The 22,132-nt window shown below is 38.5% G+C and overlaps 1 protein-coding gene across 1 annotated transcript; it reads right to left on the reverse strand.

Moving 5' to 3' along the window:
• Window positions 1–10: 10 nt before the first annotated feature.
• Window positions 11–21,659, reverse strand: arih1 (ariadne ubiquitin-conjugating enzyme E2 binding protein homolog 1 (Drosophila)). The gene is made up of 14 exons (XM_038705170.1): window positions 21,175–21,659; window positions 13,148–13,215; window positions 12,884–13,031; window positions 9,335–9,427; window positions 9,181–9,236; window positions 8,375–8,441; window positions 8,125–8,231; window positions 7,931–7,973; window positions 7,753–7,824; window positions 7,397–7,527; window positions 7,081–7,138; window positions 4,237–4,497; window positions 1,933–2,045; window positions 11–1,852 (listed from the first exon to the last, which is right to left on the reverse strand). Exons 1-14 carry the CDS (start codon window positions 21,460–21,462, stop codon window positions 1,768–1,770), a joined length of 1,590 nt encoding a protein of 529 aa, XP_038561098.1. The 5' UTR covers window positions 21,463–21,659; the 3' UTR covers window positions 11–1,767.
• Window positions 21,660–22,132: the final 473 nt, after the last annotated feature.

The raw sequence follows: 22,132 nt of genomic DNA on the forward strand, positions 1-22,132 counted from the left end.
CTCCCAAAAATGAGATTTCTCATGACATTTATTCAAATAAACAATACAGTTTATAATTTGCTAGGATAAAATAATAAGTCTGAACACATAAGAAGCATTTGGGAGAGAATTCCCCAAAGATCTGAAAACGGGTTAAAGGATGTGTTTTAATGAAAGCTGACACTTTGGTGTCATCGTCTGACTTGCATCAGTGCCTGTATATTCATGTTCCCTCCAGCAAATCTTGTGAAGACTGCCATATTGCAGAGACATGAACAAGCATTTACAAGCAGAGAGCTTGACAACCAGAGCAACCACCACATTGAACAATGCAAAACCTGGAGGGGCACCGACATTTCAATGTTGAATCCTCAACCCATGTGCGAAAAATACAGTCTTTAATGCAAAAGCATAACAGCGTTATAAAACAGTCCTACAACCTTTAGAGGTTTGCCCTATATTCGTCATCTGCCTAAGGATCACGCATGTCCATCTTTGTAGCTTGGTTTAAAGCATTGTTCTGTCTCACTGCAAGGCAAGAGATCTCTTCAAGAGATCTCTTCAAAGAGTGATGCAAATGCCTGACCCTGTTTGACAGTGATCCATCCCAATTAGCAGCACTACAAAGCTGTGCTGTCTGTACATTCTATTACCCTCATTCAATCCCCAAGGTGCAAGCTGAGCTTTACGAGGGCTACCTCAAGCCATGTTGGGAAAGAGAGAAAAAAAAAAAAAAAAAAAAAAAAGAGTGAATGTCACTCAGTTTGGCTCTTGCAAATAATTAGTAATGTTCTTAAATTCTTAAACACCTCTAAAAACAACTAAGAGGGTACGGCAAAAGGTTAGAATCGAGGGACACAGGGCCGGTGCTTTCTACCTTACCTCTTAACTTGTAAAACCTTTTCTGCTCTTAGTTTTCTTACTCCGCTGTGCACTTTCACTGACTCCTTTATCTGACCACTTGGCAACTAAGAGAAATTCTTTCTATCAGTCCCCATTTAGTTACGGATCAGGTGTAACCTGTGCACTGCTCTGAAGAGACTGAGGATGATAGGGTGAATGCCTTATTGCCAAAGACTTCCATACTCCCTACACACTCTGGAGGGAGACTTCTACATGGCAAAAGTACAGCTTTTTCAATATTGGTAAAGAATAAATATTTGAAAATTTCAAAAGTTTGCAAACACGTGCCACTCTTGCTCTTTAACTTCCATGCATATGGACTATTTACAAATTGAAAAATACAGACTTGCTATTTTGTTCTTTTGATGTTTTTTCTTCTTCCCCCTCCCCCCCTGAAATGTCTTTGCCCCTTTGCAATCAGCCTATCAACATTCAGCCACCCAGACACAGATCTCGCCACATACTGCAGACATGGCCATGACAATTAAAGCTGTGTTGAAAACATTTTCACACTAATGGGAAAACAAAAGTCAAAATCAAAACAGAAAAGATTCACAAGCAAAAAAAACCAGGAAAATAAGATAGTTCAGGGGAGGTGTTACAATACAAGCCAAAAGGATGTATTTGTTTAAGATGGGTTTTCTGCTTTCTCAAGACTCCACTCTGTTGCTAACAATACTGTAGTACACTTTCTTTTTATTACTCTACCTTTTATTTAAATATAATTTACTTTGAAGATTTTGTTAAACAAATCCAGGAAAAATGATGCAAAAGTGGTTGGTTTGCCAAAGGTGTGGCGGCAGAAGGCCCGTGCTGCCCTGTTAAATTGCATCAGCGCTCTAGTTTGTCAAGATACTCAAGAGTCCGTTGCATTGGGACGTGTCCTCAATCTTCAATGTACTCCCACAGGTCCTTCTCATAGCCTTCATGCACGTGCTGTAGCAGCACTCTTCGCCTGCTCTCACAGTATCTGTAGACAAAAAAATTGTTAAGAGTCCAAGAACACAAACGTTAACAGTGTCAGGTGATTACATTTCTTCCTTCACTGACCTGTACTTATCTTGTACTTTCTGCTTGATGTCCTGCAAGGAATCCTGGGAGATATCCCGCTCCAGGTAGCCAGACAGCACCTCTGTGGCATTTTCCAGGTCTGCCTGGTTGTTCTGATTAACCAAACAATTGATAAATAATGTTATTCTACGCCACAGCATAACTTAGAAGACACAAATGTCGGTTATCCGTGATCCCCTAAACTTTGGAGTGTTACTAAGTACCAGCTCAGATCACAGAAAGTTTGGGCTGATTTCCTCACATTCACCCCTCCTAACAATCAGGTGATTAGTTTGGTCTAGGGTCTTTGTCAGTGAACTAGTTCTGCTGCCAAACACAGAAAATGTGGCCAGAAATGCGAAAGCTAAAGGTGGTGCATGGTCCCTCTGGCAAGATAATCTAATGTTATATACTACGATATTTTAGGTTTCTAATCTTGTGTTAAGCAGTGGCTTCCTGCATAGAGATTTACCCCCCCCCCCCTTTTAAAATACAAAGGTTCCCACAGACATCTGTAGAACATGATATTAGTTCACTGCAATACGTACATCTAAGAACATGACTATCACATATTCTGACAAATAATATTACTTTCATTAGACGAAACTAAACAAAATTTATTTGTCAACGACCTTCTTTCCCCTGACTAAAACGGATGATGATGACATGGCGACAATGTACTTAAACACTGACTTAACATGCCATATTTTTGACGAAAAATGACGACACTAAAATGTAATTCATAAAATAAAAATGTTAATAAAATCTCCTTTTTGCCAGTATAATGAGGAGACAAAATATTACATGCCATATTTTCTCCCTCTAAATTTTCAGCGTTCATTCAGCGGTATTTCTTTTCTTCCTGTGCTTTGAATGCTGGCCTACCATTTTATTTAAATGTGAGATGAGTGAAATAAAAACTAAAATGATAAATATCTCTATTTTGGTTAGGGTAGATCAATCAAAATCATACTAATGAGTTAGAAAAGAATAAAATGATGGTTAATGACTGAAACTAAACTGAAATACTTTTGACTTTCTTTTGACTAAAATCAGACTAAAATACCCAGACTTTTAGTCAACTAAAACTTGATTTAAAAAAATAAATAAAACAGTATACAGTGGACCAAATATGACAAAAACTAAAAAGGACATTTGACACAGGACTAAGACTAAGACCAAATCTTAAAATGGCTCACAAAACTAACACTACTGAGAAAGATAAATACTTTAAATTGGGATGTAAATATTACTGGGACCACTAGAGAAAATTGCAGATGAACATTTAATATCCAGGAATTCACATCAACCACACTGCAAGAATGGGCCCCTGTGAACTTAAAAGTATTTGATTTGATTTTACAACTTACTGTGTAAATTACATTGGCCTTTATGTTAATGTTGAACAGGGCACCTTAAATATGCTTTAATGTGATACGTAATTTTCTTTAATAATATAATTATTAGAACTCTTAAAATACATTGCTTGTAAAAAGTGAAAAAATGATTATATTATGATAATAATAACACAAATAATAGCCAAAAAGTGTTTTTCCAGGACATTTTGATGTCAGTGAAGTTGACCTTTGACCCTTTAGATAAAATAGGTAATCACTTACTCATGGTAGGAATTGTTCTCTCTGTAAATAATGATCCAACGAATATTATATGTTATATGAAAAGTGAAATGAGATCCTGTTAAACATCTACGTGACATTGTGTCAATATTAAATCTTCAATTCTTGAGTTGTGGCCAAAAACTTGTGAGGTCACAGTGACCTTTGATCACTCTAATTCAGTTCAATAGACGTTTATGCCAAATTTGAAGACATTCCTTCGAGGTGTTCCTGTGATATTGCGTTCACCTGGATGGAATGGACAGACTTACTGCAAACGTACAATCAATAAATCAAATGCTCACACAACAATGAAAACAAATCTATTATCTGTGGCTGTTGCAGGAGTGTCGTGCGTTTTGGCTGGCCTATCTGCCTGTCTACCTTAGTGGTGTGCATCTTCACTGGTCTCACAATTTGATATCACGATGCATCACCTCAAGGGTGGGAATTTTTAGGCATCTCATGATTATGAGGGCTACAATGATTTTTTCAGTTTGATACTTTCAAAATCTAGCCGTCTCTTGCTAGTTTCTCCAATGTTACCTACCCTAGCTTTAACACCAACTGTTTTGCAAATGCTATTTCTAAATAAAATCTCAATTCTAAACGAGCTCAAATTTTTTATGTCATGCACCAGCTGTTCTCATTTATGCCATTTGAGCAAACAATTTCCCTTTTATCATACCTCAAAAATAATGGACTGGTTGTTCTTCTTGAGGTAGAAGGCAAAGACGTAAGTGAACATGAGTGTGGAGCGGCACTGGCACAGCACATCCACGGCCTTCTTCAGAAACTGCACCTCAATCCAGGACATGTTGTGCTGCTGCATCTCCTCCATCTTCTGCTTTACCTGAGCATAGAGCTTGTGCTCAAAGCGCAGGCTCTGCATGTGGTTCATGTAGCGGTTGCAGTAGAACAGGTACCTCTGCAAGGCTGCCCTGGAGCGCTGCACACACAGAATGAAAATGGCTGTAACTCAAGCATGCTCAACTTGACTTGTACTAGACAATAAACTCACTGGGTACTGGATCATCAACAACATATAAAGAAATATCTATATTGTATTGTGCAAGCATTTCATGCAAGACACTAGGGCTGAACGATTAATCGTTTTAAAATTTAAATTGCAAAATTGAATTTGAAAGAATGCGATTAGCTAATCGTGCAGACCGTGATTAAAATGTAGGTTAATTATACAGAGAATCTGACCAGTCAGTCATGCAGTTAAAAATTCATTCCACTTGCTAACAAATCACAAGCTCCCTACGCCTCCTGTTACAGTCTGTCTCACCAATCAGAGTGGGCACAGGGCATGTATATTTTACAACAAACGAAACTAACAGAAAACGTGAGATAATGGCGTCAGACAAACAGACACAGGTAGCAGCTGTGCCATGATTATTTCTAGTGTCAACTCTGAAGTGTTTCAGCAGGGGAGTGTTTAGCCTGCTCTACATTGTTGGTGTGTTGTTAATTTGTCATTCTATGTGCTTCAACTACCAATAACAGCATTCTGTGAGCTGGTTAAGCTCCGCTCTCTGCATGGCTACATCCACAAGGAGCATTTCAGTGTGTTTGCCTGCCTGATTTTGCTGACTTGTTCAGATTGTTAATTTGTCAGTTGTCCTTGCTTTTTGTGCTTCTACAATGGTGACGTAGGCTACTTAGTTAAATTTTTTCTTTTTTGTCTGTTTTAACTGCATTTATTGTTGATATATGATCGGGAGTTTTATTTTGAAAATCGACCAGATTCTCTGCCGTTCTGTGTCTGACTGTGTTCATCTGCTCTGTGCTGCTTGACACATGTTCCGTCAAACACTGACTGGCAGTGAATACTGAACTTGAGTTAAAAACGCAAATCAAATCGTAATCGCAATATCTGGCAGAAAAATCACAATTACATTTTTTTTACCCAATTCGTTCAGCCCTACAAGACAAGTTCTTTAGTATGCAACGACCAACCATATTTGTTGCCAGAGGTGTAATAGACATTTTTTTTAAATCAGGAAAATGCAGCAGCATTCCCTGTATTGTTTCCAAACTTCTTACAGCGTACAGCCGGCTTACATGAGGACAGGTCGCTTGTTTGACAAGTTGGAGCGGATTACATTCGTGTAAAATTTAGTAGATATTTTTGTTGCGGCTAAAAACATTGTTAAAGGTATTTAAGTTATACACATTTCTTCAGTCACCCAGTGCAGTGGGATGGAAACTAGGAATTAGAAATGGCATTTACACCTGTGGCAAATATGGCTAAATTTTGAACATTGAAGAAGGGAATCTTGACTGAAAAGTGGATAGGGATGGATTTTATAGATGCAGACACAGTATGCTTAACGACACCAATATTGTTATTGATACTACTCGCAAAAAGTGGTTACAACTCACGGCCCAAAAAGGAGAACAACAAACGCACCTGTGTACATTTTCAGCTGAGGACTGCGGCTTACTTTGGCTAGCCTTCAACTCAACAAATCAATCATGATTTCAGTTAAAATGCTAAAGTTGCTGTTACCTTGTCTGTGGTCCGCTGGCAGAACACCAGGCCTTTCTGATCAGATGCTGTCATGCTGTTGCCAAGGCAACATAAGTTTCGTTTTACGGTGGACAGACGGTAACATTACAGAGTTGTTGTTTTCTTTAGCTTGAAATAACCCCATACTTTGGACACTTTCTTCTTTGTCCCTCGCTATTTTCTCTCTCTTCCTCCACTTTCCAAACAGCTCCATTATAATCACGTCGTGTTCACTGCGTAAGCGCGATGTGCGACATAAATAAATGTCCCTGGGAAATACTGTGCTATATAATTATATGGATTAAACGAAGCATTGATTCAAAGAATGTGTTGATGTATTTTATTAATCGATTTTATCGATGAATCGTTTCAGCCCTAACTGACGTCTACTGGATTATTAAGGAACATAAATTAGAAGTGTTTGAGACCGATGCCAACTGTGTGCTGAGATAATATCCACAACTTATTTTTATAACAACAACTACAACAACAAGTGTTACCTTGACTTGATGAGGTTGAGACAGTCACATTTTTAGTTTGGCATCCCATCAGCTTCAGACCCAGGAGACTGCACTGAGGACGTACGCGCAGCAGCAGCTCAAGCAGTCAAACATGCTGCACTGCTTTAGATTTATAGAATGTTTTGTATGTGTTTCATAAGGTTGCTGATGTTACCCCCTTTTACACGCGACTATGAGCCCACCCTTTTGAATGTTTTACCCCTGTCAGCCATGACTGGACAGCACATAATGTAAACTCGCAGTTACGCAACATCAAATGTAGTCGCATAACGTCTGCAACTTCATTATTATTAGGGCACAGTTAGGAATTTGAAAATGCCAGCTGTGTTAGAATTAATTAATGATACATAAATACAGATAGCAGGGCCGTTTGTCCAGAAGCTAATCAATATTTCAGCACTGAGCATTCATGAACCGGAACCAATCTAGTATCGATACCCATTCCTAAAAACATATGCAAACGGTTTTAAAATGTAGGATTACAATCCATTACCTCTTGAGCATCTCTGGCTGCCTTGGCATCATCTTCATTGTAGCGATTGCAGTTGTACCTGAAATGTCACAGCGTCCAGAATACCATAACACACATCTCTACTATTTGACAATATTTTATGTTTTATGCTTTTTCATAAAGATGTCAGATCTGTATTTAGACATGAAATGGCATTAAAATTTGCACCTGATATTTAAATTAACAAATTAATCATAATAATAGATTTTAATCAAATTAAGACCTACTTGGAATATATTCCAACATGGCCCTAGCAGTGACGCCACCATCATTTACTTTATAAGCCATTTGTTCTTACCAGGCTGAACCGTGGGGTTCCCATGGACCCAAGCAGACCCAGCAGAACTCAGCTTTGCAGTTCTGGTTCCGACAAACCATGTGATTGCAGCCACCATCTTTCTCAATGGTCACATGGCATTTTGGACACTCCTGACAGGAGAGGAGAGTATTAATTTTTTTCTCTGCTCAGGCGCTTTATAAAAACATCCACAATTGAAATGTCTGTGGTTACCAAAACCAAACAAGAGTGCAATTTATTTTCTGTTGTTGTACTGACTTTTGGGTGTAAAGACTCTCTGGGTGATGTACTTTATTTAAACGGAAGTTGAAGAACAGAGAGACGAGAGCAAAACTAAGTTCACTTTGATTCCATACCTTAGTATTCGCCGCAATCCAGTTTGAAGTTTCACTGTCATCATCACATTTCTTAATCCATTTTCTCAGCCACTGCAAAATAATTAAAGAGTAAGAAATAAATATGTTGACAAAGAAAGATGCTTGAAGAATAGGTTCATATTTCTGTAAAGTGATAAAATGTTCCTGATTGGCTTACCTTACATTTGACAGGATCATGCCAATTCTCTCCACAGTTGAAGCTGCACCAACAGGAGGCATCAAGTCAAATTCACATAATGCTGAATAAATACTATTAAATTTACAGTGTCAAAATTCAATTCCTGTTGCTGTCAGTTCACAATAGCCTAATACATTGTTTTTTGTTTTTTTTTTTAAAACAGGCTCTCTTACCAGAACTGACGGCCACACTTGCACCTCACTGGCTTGGCATCTGGGTACTGGACTTTGACAACATGATGGCAGTCTGGTGCAGGGCACCACTTTAACAGTCGATTGCACTAAAGGAGTATTGAGTGTATATATATAGTTTCATGGAGGCCAAAGTACAAAGAAGGTCCCTGCTTTTTAAGTAGTGCATACAGGATACAGCTCAACATCATATTTCAACATACTGTAAGGAGAACAAAATCTCATGTCTTACCTCTACAAAACTATTTGTAATTAAATGCTGGTACTTCAACTTCACTTTTGAATCTGTTATGAGGCGCCTATAGGAGAAATCAAATCATTTATTAGCCTTCATTATATAAAATGGGTGACTTTGGTATAAGCTTCCTTCCTTAATATTCAGATAGATACTTTTCTAGCAACAATGCAGGAATAAAACACATTCCATAATTACAAAACTAAGAGTGCAGGGTACTAACCAAGAGGTAGAAAAAGCATTTCATGAAATGAAATACTGACATGAGAAGCATATGTTTCTGTGTGTGTTGCACCTAAACTGATCAGTGAAAACACAGAATGTAGGTTAAGACAATTACTGTCAGCTCAATAGCGGATACAAGAGATTAGTGTCCATGCTTTCAATATGGAGGTAGTGGTGTAGCTAGAGGGTCCTGCGAACTTTCTTTTAGAAGGCAAAATGTCCTTTTAAAATGCTGATTTTTGAGCAATTATATTTATTTTCTTTTGATTTAATAATTATTTCTGTATTAACTTTGCTATTTGAACTGTATGACTAAAATTGCATCTTGTATGGGCTTTATTGTGTTTTTGACTTTTGGCAAAGTTGGCAACAATTGCAATATTTAAGATTGAAGATGTAACAATGTTGTGAGAAAAATGAAATATCTGTTGTACACTGCTGAAAATAAAAACACGGACATTTTTTTGATTCCTGCTCTTTTCATTACCAGAATGGGTCAGTCTCATTTACATATTCTGATCACTGCTGACCAATATGCAGCAAGACATCAAAACAAATAAGCACAAACAGATACTCACATGACTGTGTTGTCATCAACCAAAATGTCACAACTATGAGCGGGACAAGAAATGGTCTGAAAAGACAACACAGAAGGCAAATCATTAGTCAGACAGCTATAATAAGACACAGGGATCAGTGACTAGTACCCTAAAAATAATCTTAGTGGGTTACCTGTCCCATTCCTTCTTCTATGATTTTGGTGGTCAGGTAATCTCCCCAGCACTGCATGCAGAACTTGTGTCCACACTCTAGGCCTGTAAAATACTGTAGGATAGAAGCATCTAGTAAACCAACAAGACCTCTCACAATTACTAGCATATGCGCTTCTGGTAACCAGGCAAGTCAAGACCTTGAGTTTGGAAAAATATAATAATCCATATTTGACTAAACAATAACCAACATTAAATTTTGTGCTACAAACCCTATCATAGGAAAATTCTAGACTAAAATAGTCTGGACTATACTTTGTTTTTTCAGATTTCAGAGAATAATGTAATATCATAGCTGAAACACTAAACCAACTGGCCATGATGATATGCATTTGTCCTGTTAAGACAATATGCTCTTATCATAGGAATGGGGCTCTACACACTGCAGTCAGCCAATTTGTAGATATAATAAAGTTATTTCTGTTGGTAAATGTTGTAAAAACATAAAAAGGTCCAAAGGGGTAAAATGTCTATTTTATCTGCAACCATCCCTGGAATGTCATTGTGCTGTGAAATGAAAACAGAAAATCTTTAACCCAAGCCCTTACCCTTCCATAATATATCAATATCATGTTTGCTAAAACGCTTCCGCCAACTGCAAGCTGCTGTGTACAGTTACTACGGCCACACTATGATGTTTGACTGGGTTGATATTAAGAGTGTGATAGCCAGAGGAAGATAACTGTTTACATCCAAATTGTTCCCGGATGATTTGTTTACTACGACACAAAGCACTGCGTTGTTCAAAGTAACTATGCCCTTCAATACATGATGGCTATGAATAGATCAACGTGGTCTGCTAAGATGTCAAGGTATGTTACAATTACACTTGCTCCACCAGTCTGTACATACAGTACTGTATGTAACCATTTATTATTAGGCCACATCCACATAAATCAACCCGCTGATTCAAATTTTAAAATCAACTCTGAGTTTAGGGAAAATATGTATCAGTGAGTAGCTCTTGGAAGAGAACAGCTGCAACTGGTAAACACAAATTTTTAATTTCCAATTGAAAAGGAACAGCACTGCTCCTAAACAGCTGTTGCAGTATTAGCTGTGTTTGATTTCTGATATTTCCAAGTGAACAGGACACAGAAGTAGGTCTGGGCGATATATAGAATCTATTTGAAATGTTAATTAATGTGCAATATAGCAGATAACCATATCGTCATATTTGAGTTTCATTGTGTCCGCTGGTCACTGCTGAGGGGTAGTTACGTTCCTTTAGTCTGCCATAAAGTATGTACACTAACCAGCCACTTTATTAAACACACCTGTTCAATTGTTTCAACTGTTTGTTAACACAAATATCTAATCATGTAAAAGTGGACAAGACAACTTGCTGAAGTTCAAACCGAGCATCACAATGGGAAAGAAAGGGGATTTAAGTGACTTTGAATGTGGCATGGTTGTTGGTGCCTGACGGGCTGGTCTGAGTATTTCAGAAACTGCTGATCTACTGGGATTTTCACACACAACCAACTCCAGGGTTTACAGAGAATGGTCCGAAAAAGAGAAAATATCCAGTGAGCGACAGTTGTGTGGATGAAAATGCTTGTCGATGTCAGAGGAGAATGGGCAGACTGGTTCGATATGACAGAAAGGCAACGGTAACTCAAATAACCACTCCTTGGTTTGAACAAGGTATGCAGAAAACCATCTCTGAACGCACAACACCTTGAACCAGAAGGGCTACAGCAACATAAGTCCACACCGGGTGCCACTCCCGTTAGCTAAGAATAGAAAACTGAGGCAACAATTTGCAGAGGTTTACCAAAATTTGACAATAGAGGATTGAAAAAAACTTTGTCTGTTGTCTAGGGCTGCAACGATTAGTCGACGTAATTGACAACGTCTACTATAAAAATTTGTTGACATGAAATTTCATTGTTGACGCATTGTTACAGAGAGGCTGTTTAAGGGAGAGACAGCAATCTTCTTAAGAACATTTCTGGCTGTTTATTTCTAACTGCAATGCACTACAGGAAGTGCTGGGGACAGTATCAATTCCACTGTCTGTCTCAAATGTCTTCGGGGTTGAAAAACTCCTCAAGCACCCGCGAGGTTAGTGGTGTCAGCCTGCCGGCCGGCCAGTCACACCCACAGCGCGCCCTGGTCCCAGTTACTTAGACCACTGTAGCAGCAATGAGAGCAGCAGAGACAGAGGAAAGGCAGTGTTTCCTATAGGCTACGTTCATTTATTTGCCCGCCACATACTGATTTGGGTTTTTTTTGTTTTTTTTTACTAGGCCTATTTAAAATCTTCGTGCAGCACATCCTCTCGCTCGTCTCTCTCCCTCATGAACACCGTACAGCTTTAAAAAAAAGTTATTAGTAATGAGTAATGGTTTAATGTACATCAAGGAACATCTGGCTCGTGATGTAGCCTACAGAACATTCTCCACTTATAAAACTTATAAGCACTTTGGAAAAATAAACTACAAAAGTATTATGAAAGGGGACTGTTGCTTGATTATTCTAAATAGACATTACACTGTTAGTGTACAGTTGTGGTTATAGTAGTCGCTTTTAATTTAATTTTATATAGTTCCAAAGCAAAAAATCTTTGTTAGTTACGTTTTAAAGTTAGTATAAATCAGTTAATTATAGGGGTAGCCTACGCTGTCTTGTCTTCTTCCCTGGTTTCCCCCTGGCATTGATACTGGTGTTCATTCTGAATAGTAAACCTTGTTGGTTGAGGTTGGTGGTGTAATGGTGTGGGGATATTTTCTCGGCACACTTTGGGCCCCTTAATACCACTTGAGCATTGTTTAAACACGACAGCCTACCTGAGTACTGTTGCTGACCATGCCCATCCCTTTATGACCACAGCGTACCATCCTGATGGCTACTTCCAGCAGGATAACACACCATGTCACAAAGCTCAAATCATCTCAAACTGGTTTCTTGAAAATTACAATGAATTCACTGTACTCCAGTGGCCTCCACAGTCACCAGATCTCAATCCAACAGATCACCTTTGGGATGTGGTGGACCGGGAGATTTGCATCATGGATGTGCAGCCGACAAATCTGTCATGATGCTATCACGTCAATATGGACCAAATTCTGAGGAATGTTTCCAACACCTTGTTGAAAGTATGCAACAAAGAATTAAGGCAGTTCGGAAAGCAAAAGGGGGACCAACCCTGTACTAGCAAGGTGTACCTAATAAAGTGGCCAGTGAATGTAGAAGATGCTGTAGTAATGTTACATAAACAGGCACTTCTTAATTTTTTTGTGGCAGCAAACACAACACACAGCCTTTTAGTAACTATTTTACTGCAACCAGAGCTCATCCACACACTTCATGGCTGACTAAAGTAAAGTAACGTAACTAGCCGTCACACACCGGGAAAGACTCACTTGAACAACAAACTGCAAGACTTTCACACACACAGGTTACCCGCAAAGACAATTGACATGGTGACACCACTTAACACTACAACTTAGACCTGAACACACATGCAGCTGGTGCAACACAATGCGGGTGTCACTATGGGACTCACAGAGTTGGGGAAGTTCAGATAGCAGATCTGACATGGCATGTCCTGTGCCGATGATCTAGTGTTGATTGGAGGACGGATTCGAGGCTTCTTACTGGGGTTAATGACATGACACTCAGAGAAAAGCTTGTCCAGATTACCATCAAAATACCTGTATAAATTGAGACAAGAAAAGAGATATCACAGATGTTAAGAGATGAGCTCTCAGCTACCATACTTGTTATCTGGCAAGTTAAAGGTGGCAAAAAAACTTCACAGATTACTTACCTTTCCATAAGCTTTTCTTTATCCCAGTTGAAGTGACTGAGAAGGATGCGTGTTATTGTTGCAGGATTCTAGAGGAAGGAGAAATGGCTGGTCAGAAAAACCCCCTGAATTTTACATTTAACTACAGCCAATTTTCAATCTTCACTTCAAAAGCTTAGAATTAAGGGTAAATATGACACGAACAGCTCATTAATGGGCATTTCCCAATTGTACTTTAAGCTCTTTGGGGAACAACAGGTATGTTCATGGTCCGAGTTTTCGGATATGTAGTAAGCCTAGAAATAGAACAGAATGGTAATTTTAAAATGACTAACTGAAAGTAAATTAATTTTAAAATCGATAAACATAGTTGTAGATTCAATAGATGTCCCTTATATTACAATTTACTATCCACCACGTATGTTAGTGGGCATGGACAAAAAAAAAAAAAAAAACAACAAAAACAACAAAACACCTTCCATTACATTAAAATCCAATTAAATACCACCACAAACTACAGTCACAGAAGTAACACAAAGTTAAGGAAAGTGGAAAATGATTCACAAAGGTTGTATTTACTGCAGGGCTCTTCTACCAGATCGCATCACATTGAAGAAGAGTTCTGTTCACGGTAGTTGCTTGATAGTAGGGCTGAACGATTTGGAGGAAAAAAAAAATCTAATTGCGAATTTTCTGCCAAATATTGCGATTACGATTCGATTTGCACTTTTTAAGTGAAGTTTTGATAAAGCTCAATATTCATTACCAGTCTATTTTTGACTGAAGCCACGTCAAGCAGCACAGAGCAGATGAACGAGGCAGAAAGTCAGACACAGAACGGCATAGAGAATTCGGTCAATTTTCAAAATAATCTTTTGCAGATTCCCGATCGTACATCAACAATAAACAAGACAAAAAAGAAACAATTTAACCACGTAGCTTACTTAACCATGGTAGAAGTACAAAAATCAAGGACAACTGAACAAATAAGCAAAATCTGAACAAGTCAGCAAAATCAAACACGCAAAATGCTCTTATTCTGTTATCCGTAGTTGAAGCACACAAAATGACATATTAACAACGTCAACAACGTAGTGCAGCTAAACGCTCCACTGCTGAAACATTTCAGTACGAGTTGACGCCGGACAAAACTGTGGCACAGCCGGTGCCTGTGTCGGTTTGGCTGGCACCATGAACGCATTTTCCTCCAGTTTCATTTGTTGTTAAATGTACATGCCATGTGCCCGCTCTGATTGGTGAGCAGGTCTTTCACACAAGGATGACAACGGAATTAATTTGTAAATGCATGACTGTTTAAAACTGGTCAGATGCGCTGTATAATTAACCTACATTTTAATCACCATCTTCATGATTAGCTAATCGCGTTCTTTCAAATCACAATTTCGATTTGAAAACGATTAATCGTTCAGCCTTACTTGATAATAGGCACATATGGCGAGCACTACTTTCCGATTGAAATACAAGTTTTTGCTGTGTCTGTAGACTTTTCACAGGCAAAATGTTAATGTTAAAAATGTTAAGATCCAATAAACTGGAACACTAGATACAAGAAACACCCCAGTTCACCGGTGCCTTTGAGTGGACAGGTGATACAGTGATTCAAACAAAATGTGGTGCTTTACTTTTGTCACAAAACCCTGCCATTTTACTGGTACAGGTCAAACTCAGTTGTGTTCTGTGTGTGATCTGACTATCCTGTTTTCAGATTAAAAGGGCATCAAAACCAAATAGTAACCTGTCCACAAAAAAGCATTAAATTTAATTCTATAACATACCTTTCAAATCAGTCCAATTTCTATCTTAATCTAAGCTCCGTCTGTGCAAATTAACAGTTAAGTTTGCATTTTTATTTGTAAAGTGGATTCTCCAATGTTCACGTTAGGACAGCTACATAGAAGGGCACCATACTGTTTAGCACAGCAATATCGGTGACAGTATGGAAAATTCAGATGTGTCACAAACAGTGCTATTATACTGATTTTCTCAGCAAAAGTAATTTGACAGATTACTTATGCACATTATGTATGTATGTGTGTGTGTGTGTGTGTGTGTGTGTATATGTATTTATATAAATACAAAAGAATCCAACCAAAAAGGTAGGCAGGTAGGTAGAAAGGAATGTGAGCACAGTAGAGCTGTGCTCACATTCTGCTTTCAATAATCATTCGAGCAACTCCAAGCACTTTTGCTGCCTCCTAAAATCTGGCACAGCTGATGCTGCCCTGCAATTAAGTTAAAATGCAAAGCGAAATTTAGAGGTGGCACGTAAAGTCAATGGAAAGATGCAATCAAATAAAGATTGGCTATAGGTGTAGTCAGTAAATGTTTCGCCAGGAGCAAAAGTGCACAATTACCCATAACTGAACAATATGTTTTCCCTTTCTTAATGTACAGAAATTTAAAAAGGAATGGATCAGTTAAAATGTTTATATCAGCCTGAGTCTGTGCGGTCAACCCCCCACACTCACATGCCTGTGTGTATTGTTACAGAAACAATCATACCATCTGTCAGGGAAAACATACATTGGTTACTTGTGGCCAACAGACTCAAGACTGCACTCCAGCAGTGAAATTGCTTTGAATAACAGAAGACAAAAATGTGTTTTGCTTTTGCTTGCTTGTGGGAGCAGTATTGTGGAATACGAAAGAACACTGATGCTGACTGCAACTATTTAGTCATACTTATTTTTGGAGAGCGCGATACTAAATTTGTTTACAACCAGTGTGATTTGCAAATAGGGGTGCACAATATATTGACTCTAGGGGTGTAACGATTCATTATTATCATCATCATCATTTTCCATCTTGGGTTAATCAAAGTAGTCTAACTTGCAGGCATTACCACTCAATCATGACTGGAGTAAAATAGTCACATCACACACGCAGTTGGAAGACAAGAAAATAGTTATGTAATATTTTGTTTGTAATATTTGTAAAATGTAGGCCTACGGCTTGCGTTAACATTAAATGCAGTGTTTTTGACATACTTCACTTGGGCGGGCCGCCCACGTATATAAACACCAAAGTATAGTAAGTAGAGATGTTATCTGGTATTACGTTACAAGATGTTGACATGTTGGAAATTTTACATTAGACGACCTTAGAGCTACAGTGAACCACTGCAGATGTCACTCAGTATCATGTTGGTTTCAATCCACATGCGGTACACTTCATAAAATGTACTGCTGATGGAGAAAGTTTCACACAGTCATTATTATATCAATACCCTACTAATTTTCACTCACACACTATGCGAGCACGGTAACACTCATCTCTTGGCTCGCCAACAGCGTAACTCCGAATCGGGAGGTGTGTAGCGAGTGTTTAATTGTCCGAGCGGCAGAAAGTGTCAGTGAACGCTAGAGGAGGAAAATATTCTGGCAGTAAATGTACTATGTCAGTTACGGTGTGTCAGCTTCTCATGAACAAAAAAAGCATGTCTGTTTCCCCAACTGCTGGAAAAGTGAAGCCTTTTAGTGCTAGCTAACATCATCCCTCCCCTTCCGACTGTGCAGCTGAGCAGGAAAGCTTATACAGTAGGGTACGTCTTTTGGCTACTATGTAACTTAACATTAGCTACATTCATAGAAAGTAACTGGTAGCTGTATTTTATCACTACCTACTTGTCCAATGTTGAGAACATCAGGTACAAACTTAGACAACACTGGTGTATCCTACAGCTCTGTCATGTAACCTACAGACTGGTACAGCCTAAATTATTTTTCAGATGAGTCTGAAAAAGGGGTTGTTAGGAAAAGAAAGAATGATGGTGATTAGAGGAGCTGAGATTAGTAAAACAAATTAGTGATATAAACTAGTCCTTTTAAGCTAATGAGGAGACTTTTTTAATGTGCAAATAAAATACATCTCAGAAGGACGGTGGTTTCTCATGTTGCCTATTTTTTTATATTAATGCCTATAGCATACAGATAAATGTAAAATGAAGACAAAAGGAAAACATGAACAATCTTATCTATAATGATTCTGAGGTCCCACTGACAGGGTTTTCCTGCAGTTAAGGCTTAGTGGGTGATGCCCAAAACATGGTGTGCCATAAATGTAAAATCACTGTGGAGAGCATCATAATTAACAGAACAAATTACTTCCCCCAAATCTATTGTTGTAGTTCCTCCTAGGGCTGAACGATTAATCGTTTTTAAATCAAAACTGCGAGTTGAAAGAACGCCATTAGCTAACCGTGAGGGCGGCAATTAATAGGTTAATTATACAGCGCATCTGGCCCGTTATAAACAGTCGTGCAGTTACAGATTGATTCCGTTGTCATCCTTGTGTGACAGACCGCTCACCAATCATAAGCGACATGCGCCTCCTGTTACGGTCCTACTCACCAATCAAACGAAACTGGGTGAAAATGTGTCAATGTCGTCAGCCGAACTGACACAGGCAGCGGCTGTGGTTTTGTCTGGCGTCAACTCACACTGAAGTTTTTCAGCAGACTATTCAGCCTGCCCAACGTAGTTGATGTGCTGTTAATTTGTCATTTTGTGTGCTTCCACTAAGGATAACAGCTCACTGTCAGCACGTTCCGTTCCGCTCAGTGCAGGTTACATATCCCACATGGAGCATTTCAGAATAAGAGCGTTTTGCCTGCCTAATGTTGCTGACTTGGTCAGATTTTGTTAATTTGTTCAGCTGTCCTTGATTTTTGTGCTTCTATTGTGATTAGGTACGCTATGTAGTTTAATTGTTTCTTTTTTTGTCCGTTTTGTTGATATACGATCAGGAGTCTGCACAGGGTGTTTTATTTTAAAAATCGACTAGATTCTCTATGCCGTTCTGTGTCTGTCTATGGGGTGGTGGTGATGGCGCAATGGATTAGACGCCTGCCTTTGGTGTGAGAGGTTCAATCCCCCACTGTGACCGATGCACCATTGACATGTATAGCAATTGTAAGTCGCTTTGGATAAAAGCGTCACCTAAATGAGTTAATGTAATGTAATGTCTAACTTCCTGCCTGGTTGATCTGCTCTGTGCTGCTTGATGTCTCTTCTGTCAAAAATAGACTGGCAGTAAATATTGAACTTTAGCTGAACTTTTTTAAATAATAATATCTGGCAATTAAGACCTTTTCTCCAAATCATTCAGCCCTAGTTCCTCCATAGTACACTGATCTATCTTTATTTATTTATTTTTATCTGCTCTAGCTTTTCCAAATATTTGAGATTTTTATTGGCGATATAGAGAAAATAATGGCCCAAAATGATTTTTCATAGTAAAACATAAAATTCTATTGGGGGAGGAATCTCAAAAACCATCAACCCCCTGACCATGACTTCCAGGACCACCACCAAAACATTCAACTAAAGCTCACATAAAACTATGGGAAAACACTGAAATTTTAAGCTATTCTAATGTGCATTGCATGCTCATGGACAAAAGAGCAATGCTGCTAAGACATGTTGTGTTGGGGTTTTATATTCAGACAAACTACGCGTGCACCTTCATCCTAGGGGAAACAGTGAAGTTGATGTGCTAGCTTCACTCGGTCTGTCTGTGTCTTGCTTGCTTGCCAGCCAGCAACTTCCAGGGCTGTGTTCTATGACTTTGTGCCCAACAAAAGGGAGTGTGAAATACAACTAATTAACTATGATAAATGCCACCGGGCAATGAAAAATATAACCACATTGCATGTGAACATCAGCAGTATAGCTATACTGGAAGTTTAGTTACATCATATATACTATGTTAAACCTTGAAATAACTTAACAAAATGTTCAGTCTCCTTGCTGGTTGTTCTGACATAATCAGAACTGCATGTCATTAGCAGGCCCCTCGCTTCATGCCCCTTGTAAAATTTATATTTTAAAGGCTCATTATTACAGTTTTTTATTTCTTTGTAATTTAGCACAGTTAACAATGTTACTTATAAAATTATTTCTCAGTCCAGAAACTCAAAACCATTTTCTGATTCTCTGAAAAACATTTAAATGATCAAACTAATATCATAAACGTGCGATGATGAGTCAACTAGTGGCTTGAATTACTAGTCAACTAGGAAAATATTTAGTCGGGGGCAGCCCTACTTATCATATATTTTTAACTGTATGAACAGTAAAATTTTACTATGGTTACAAGCATTCAGGGGTCTCCCTGGAATACCTGGGTTAGATGATACATGTCAACTTCAAAGAAGTTAAGTAAAAACATATTTTGTATATTGCATGAGAATAAGGATTTTACATCCCATTTTGAAATTGGAAGGATGGTGCGACCGTAGAGTACATTCTGCTACAGTGTCATGGTTCCACTGTTTAAGCAAAGTACAGGGACTGTTCTCAGCAATTACAACGTTAGATAAGTGCATTGCCTTGATGTACTTTTTCATACACACAAGGCTAATTTTACTCCATCCTCGAGTAATTAGGGATGGGAATCACAGGCTAATTCAATCATGACACTATACTATTATAATATGGTTTTAACTTTTGTGTTTGGTGATAATGAGAGAATTGGTTATGTTTAGACATCATTATTTGTGCGGTACAGTCACATGTACACGCGTCGTCACCGAAATGTCAGACAGGTGAAAAGGCTGAACTGCCACAAAGCCTAACTGTTATATAAGTGACGGGGTAATTAAATTTTATACTCATTTCAGAGGCTGTAGTTTGTGGTGCTTGTGAACTTTATTGACTTACTGAGAGGTCTTCCTAATATCTGGTGTACCCTCACTAATATAAGTGGGTTATATGAAATATTAGAAATAACTCTCAGTATATTCATGGACAATGTCCATGCAAGTTTTGCTTGTTATGGCTTTCTGTGGAATCTCTGAAAGCCTACAAAGTCTTTACAGATGACAAAAATCCATCAGTCAATTGTAACTTTACCCCTAAAGCGTCTTCAGAGGCCAGGCATAACCAGTCACTCTTGACATGTGAAGGCACAGTCACTATAGACATTTATAAGAAAAGTATTCAAAACTTTAATCAAGAAAAACAAATGCAGGTCTTTACTTTAAAAAAAGTTGGTGGTGCAAAAATCTGACAGTTAAGTAGGTAATGTTAAGTTAAACTGAAATACTATTTTAGAAGAATCACCATGTCAGTTGTCTGCTGAGGAAACTGCCATGCGGGTATACGGCATCCACAGTTTTGATATTTTATTCATTTCAGTTTTAGGGCTAGTTTAAAGTGATTTTGACATTCAAAACATTTTCTTTTATATAATGCAACGCTACTTCTAAAAAACTACTTATTTTCATTTTATTCTTACCAACTATAACGTTAGTTAAGTGAAAGGAAATGGAGGCCCAAGTTAACGATAAGCCGGAGGACTCTCCTGACTTTCTGATTTAATTTGATCTATAACGTCAGCTGCTGCTAGCTCTTGTTTGTGTGATAAACCCAAACTGTTTTTGAAGTCATAAGATAAGTTAGCTTGTTAATGTTAACGTAACGTCAAGTAACCTAGCATATAACTTGCTAACCAACTCGATGACCAAGCCTTTCGTGGAACATTAAAATAATGTTAAAGCTAATGTATTTTACTAGATTTGTAACGTTAAGTTTCAATCGCCTGGTTAACGAACTCCTACTGTCGTCAAGTATGAGTTGGCAGTTCTCTAGCTAACGTTATGGCCATAATTCTAACGTTAAAACTAAAGACGTTATGCTTTTCCGGTGAGGTGCTATGTTAACGGTTACAGTTGGCTAATTAGCATCTAGCTAACTTTCAAGCTAACATTAGCTTAGCAAACGTTGCTACCAACTTCTCAGTTGGGATTAGACTACTTCCTGGAGCACAATTCGTTTGGACATCTTTACTTAAATGTACATATTTAACATTGTCCACATCTATTTTAAATGATACCCACACAAAAGAAAGCTACATTTAAAAGACACTTAAGTCTTGTATAAACCTAATCACTATTGTAAAACTGCCAACTTCCAGCAAGTAAACTACTCCTACAAGGCTAATGGCTAAGCTAACGTCCATGGCCTGTTTACGCTTCACTAAAGTCTGGACCCCGGTCTTTCCTGACACTGACATACCAAAATACCTACCTGGATGACCTCGTTGACCTCCCTGATACACTCCACCATATGCTGGAGGATCTGCTCGGCAGTCAAAACCTCGAAGCGGTAGTCCTCCTCCTCTTCCTCGCCGGGGCCGTGGCCACCTCCACCAGTCTCACCGCACTCGTCTCGCTCCCCACCGGCCACCACGGGATCGACCAACTCCACCTCTCCGAGCTCCAGGGTGTCGTCCTCGGGCTCCTCTTCGGCGCTATCCTCGCTACATTCCTCCTCTTCGTCGTCGTATTCATAGTTATAGCCCTCGTCTGAGTCCATTCCTAGGGTGGTTATCAACTTGTGACAAGCACACCTAATGGTCTACAGTGTGTGATATGATTGCGGAACAATACGAAAACCAAAATTATCCGAGGCTGTTTTTCAGCTGCAGCGAAAATAACAACAAAACGTCGCCGCTGCTAAGCCAACAAAGAGACACGGCGTCACCAACCGACGACGGCCTTACGTCAGATGGGCTGTACAAGAAAATGAAAAAAAAAGGGGGGGGGGGGGGTAAAGTATTTATAAATAGTTTTATTTTTACATTAATATGTTTAAGACCAATTTTAAAAACACACACAATACGTCTGATTTAAACACTTTAAACGCAGTCATCTGCAAGTTACCAAAACACTTCCCCCTCATAAAACTTAGGCAAGGCCAATACTTAGAAAGATAAATAATCAAAAAAAGAACTATAATTCAGTTGTTTTGACTTTGTAAAACTGTGATTTTCTATCAGCAATTAGGCCTTAGTTTATTACCTACTTCATAGTATTTTTGGGTCAGGGTTTAAAACGGTTATACGTTAGTAACGACCCACAGTTTAAGTTTACATTTGCTTCAATCGCCATTTATTACTCCAACTGGAGTAACGTTATGCTACCGTAGACTTTCTCGCAGAAGTATAAATATATATAAGTATATAAACTGAGAATATATAAACTGA

The sequence above is a fragment of the Micropterus salmoides genome, unplaced genomic scaffold (genome assembly GCF_014851395.1).
Source record: "Micropterus salmoides isolate LMB-PRFRI ecotype aquatic unplaced genomic scaffold, ASM1485139v1 Ms_hic_scaffold_8, whole genome shotgun sequence".
NCBI lineage: Eukaryota > Metazoa > Chordata > Actinopteri > Centrarchiformes > Centrarchidae > Micropterus > Micropterus salmoides.

What these genes read in the sequence shown, in the direction of transcription:
- arih1 (XM_038705170.1), bottom strand. Translation starts at nt 21,462, where the DNA reads ATGGACTCAGACGAGGGCTATAACTATGAATACGACGACGAAGAGGAG. An exon ending in AGGTCAACGAGGTCATCCAG is followed by an intron (nt 13,216 to 21,174) that starts GTAGGTATTTTG and finishes TCCTTCCTCTAG; the next exon opens with AATCCTGCAACAATAACACG. An exon ending in TAGAAGAAGGAATGGGACAG is followed by an intron (nt 9,237 to 9,334) that starts GTAACCCACTAA and finishes TTGTCTTTTCAG; the next exon opens with ACCATTTCTTGTCCCGCTCA.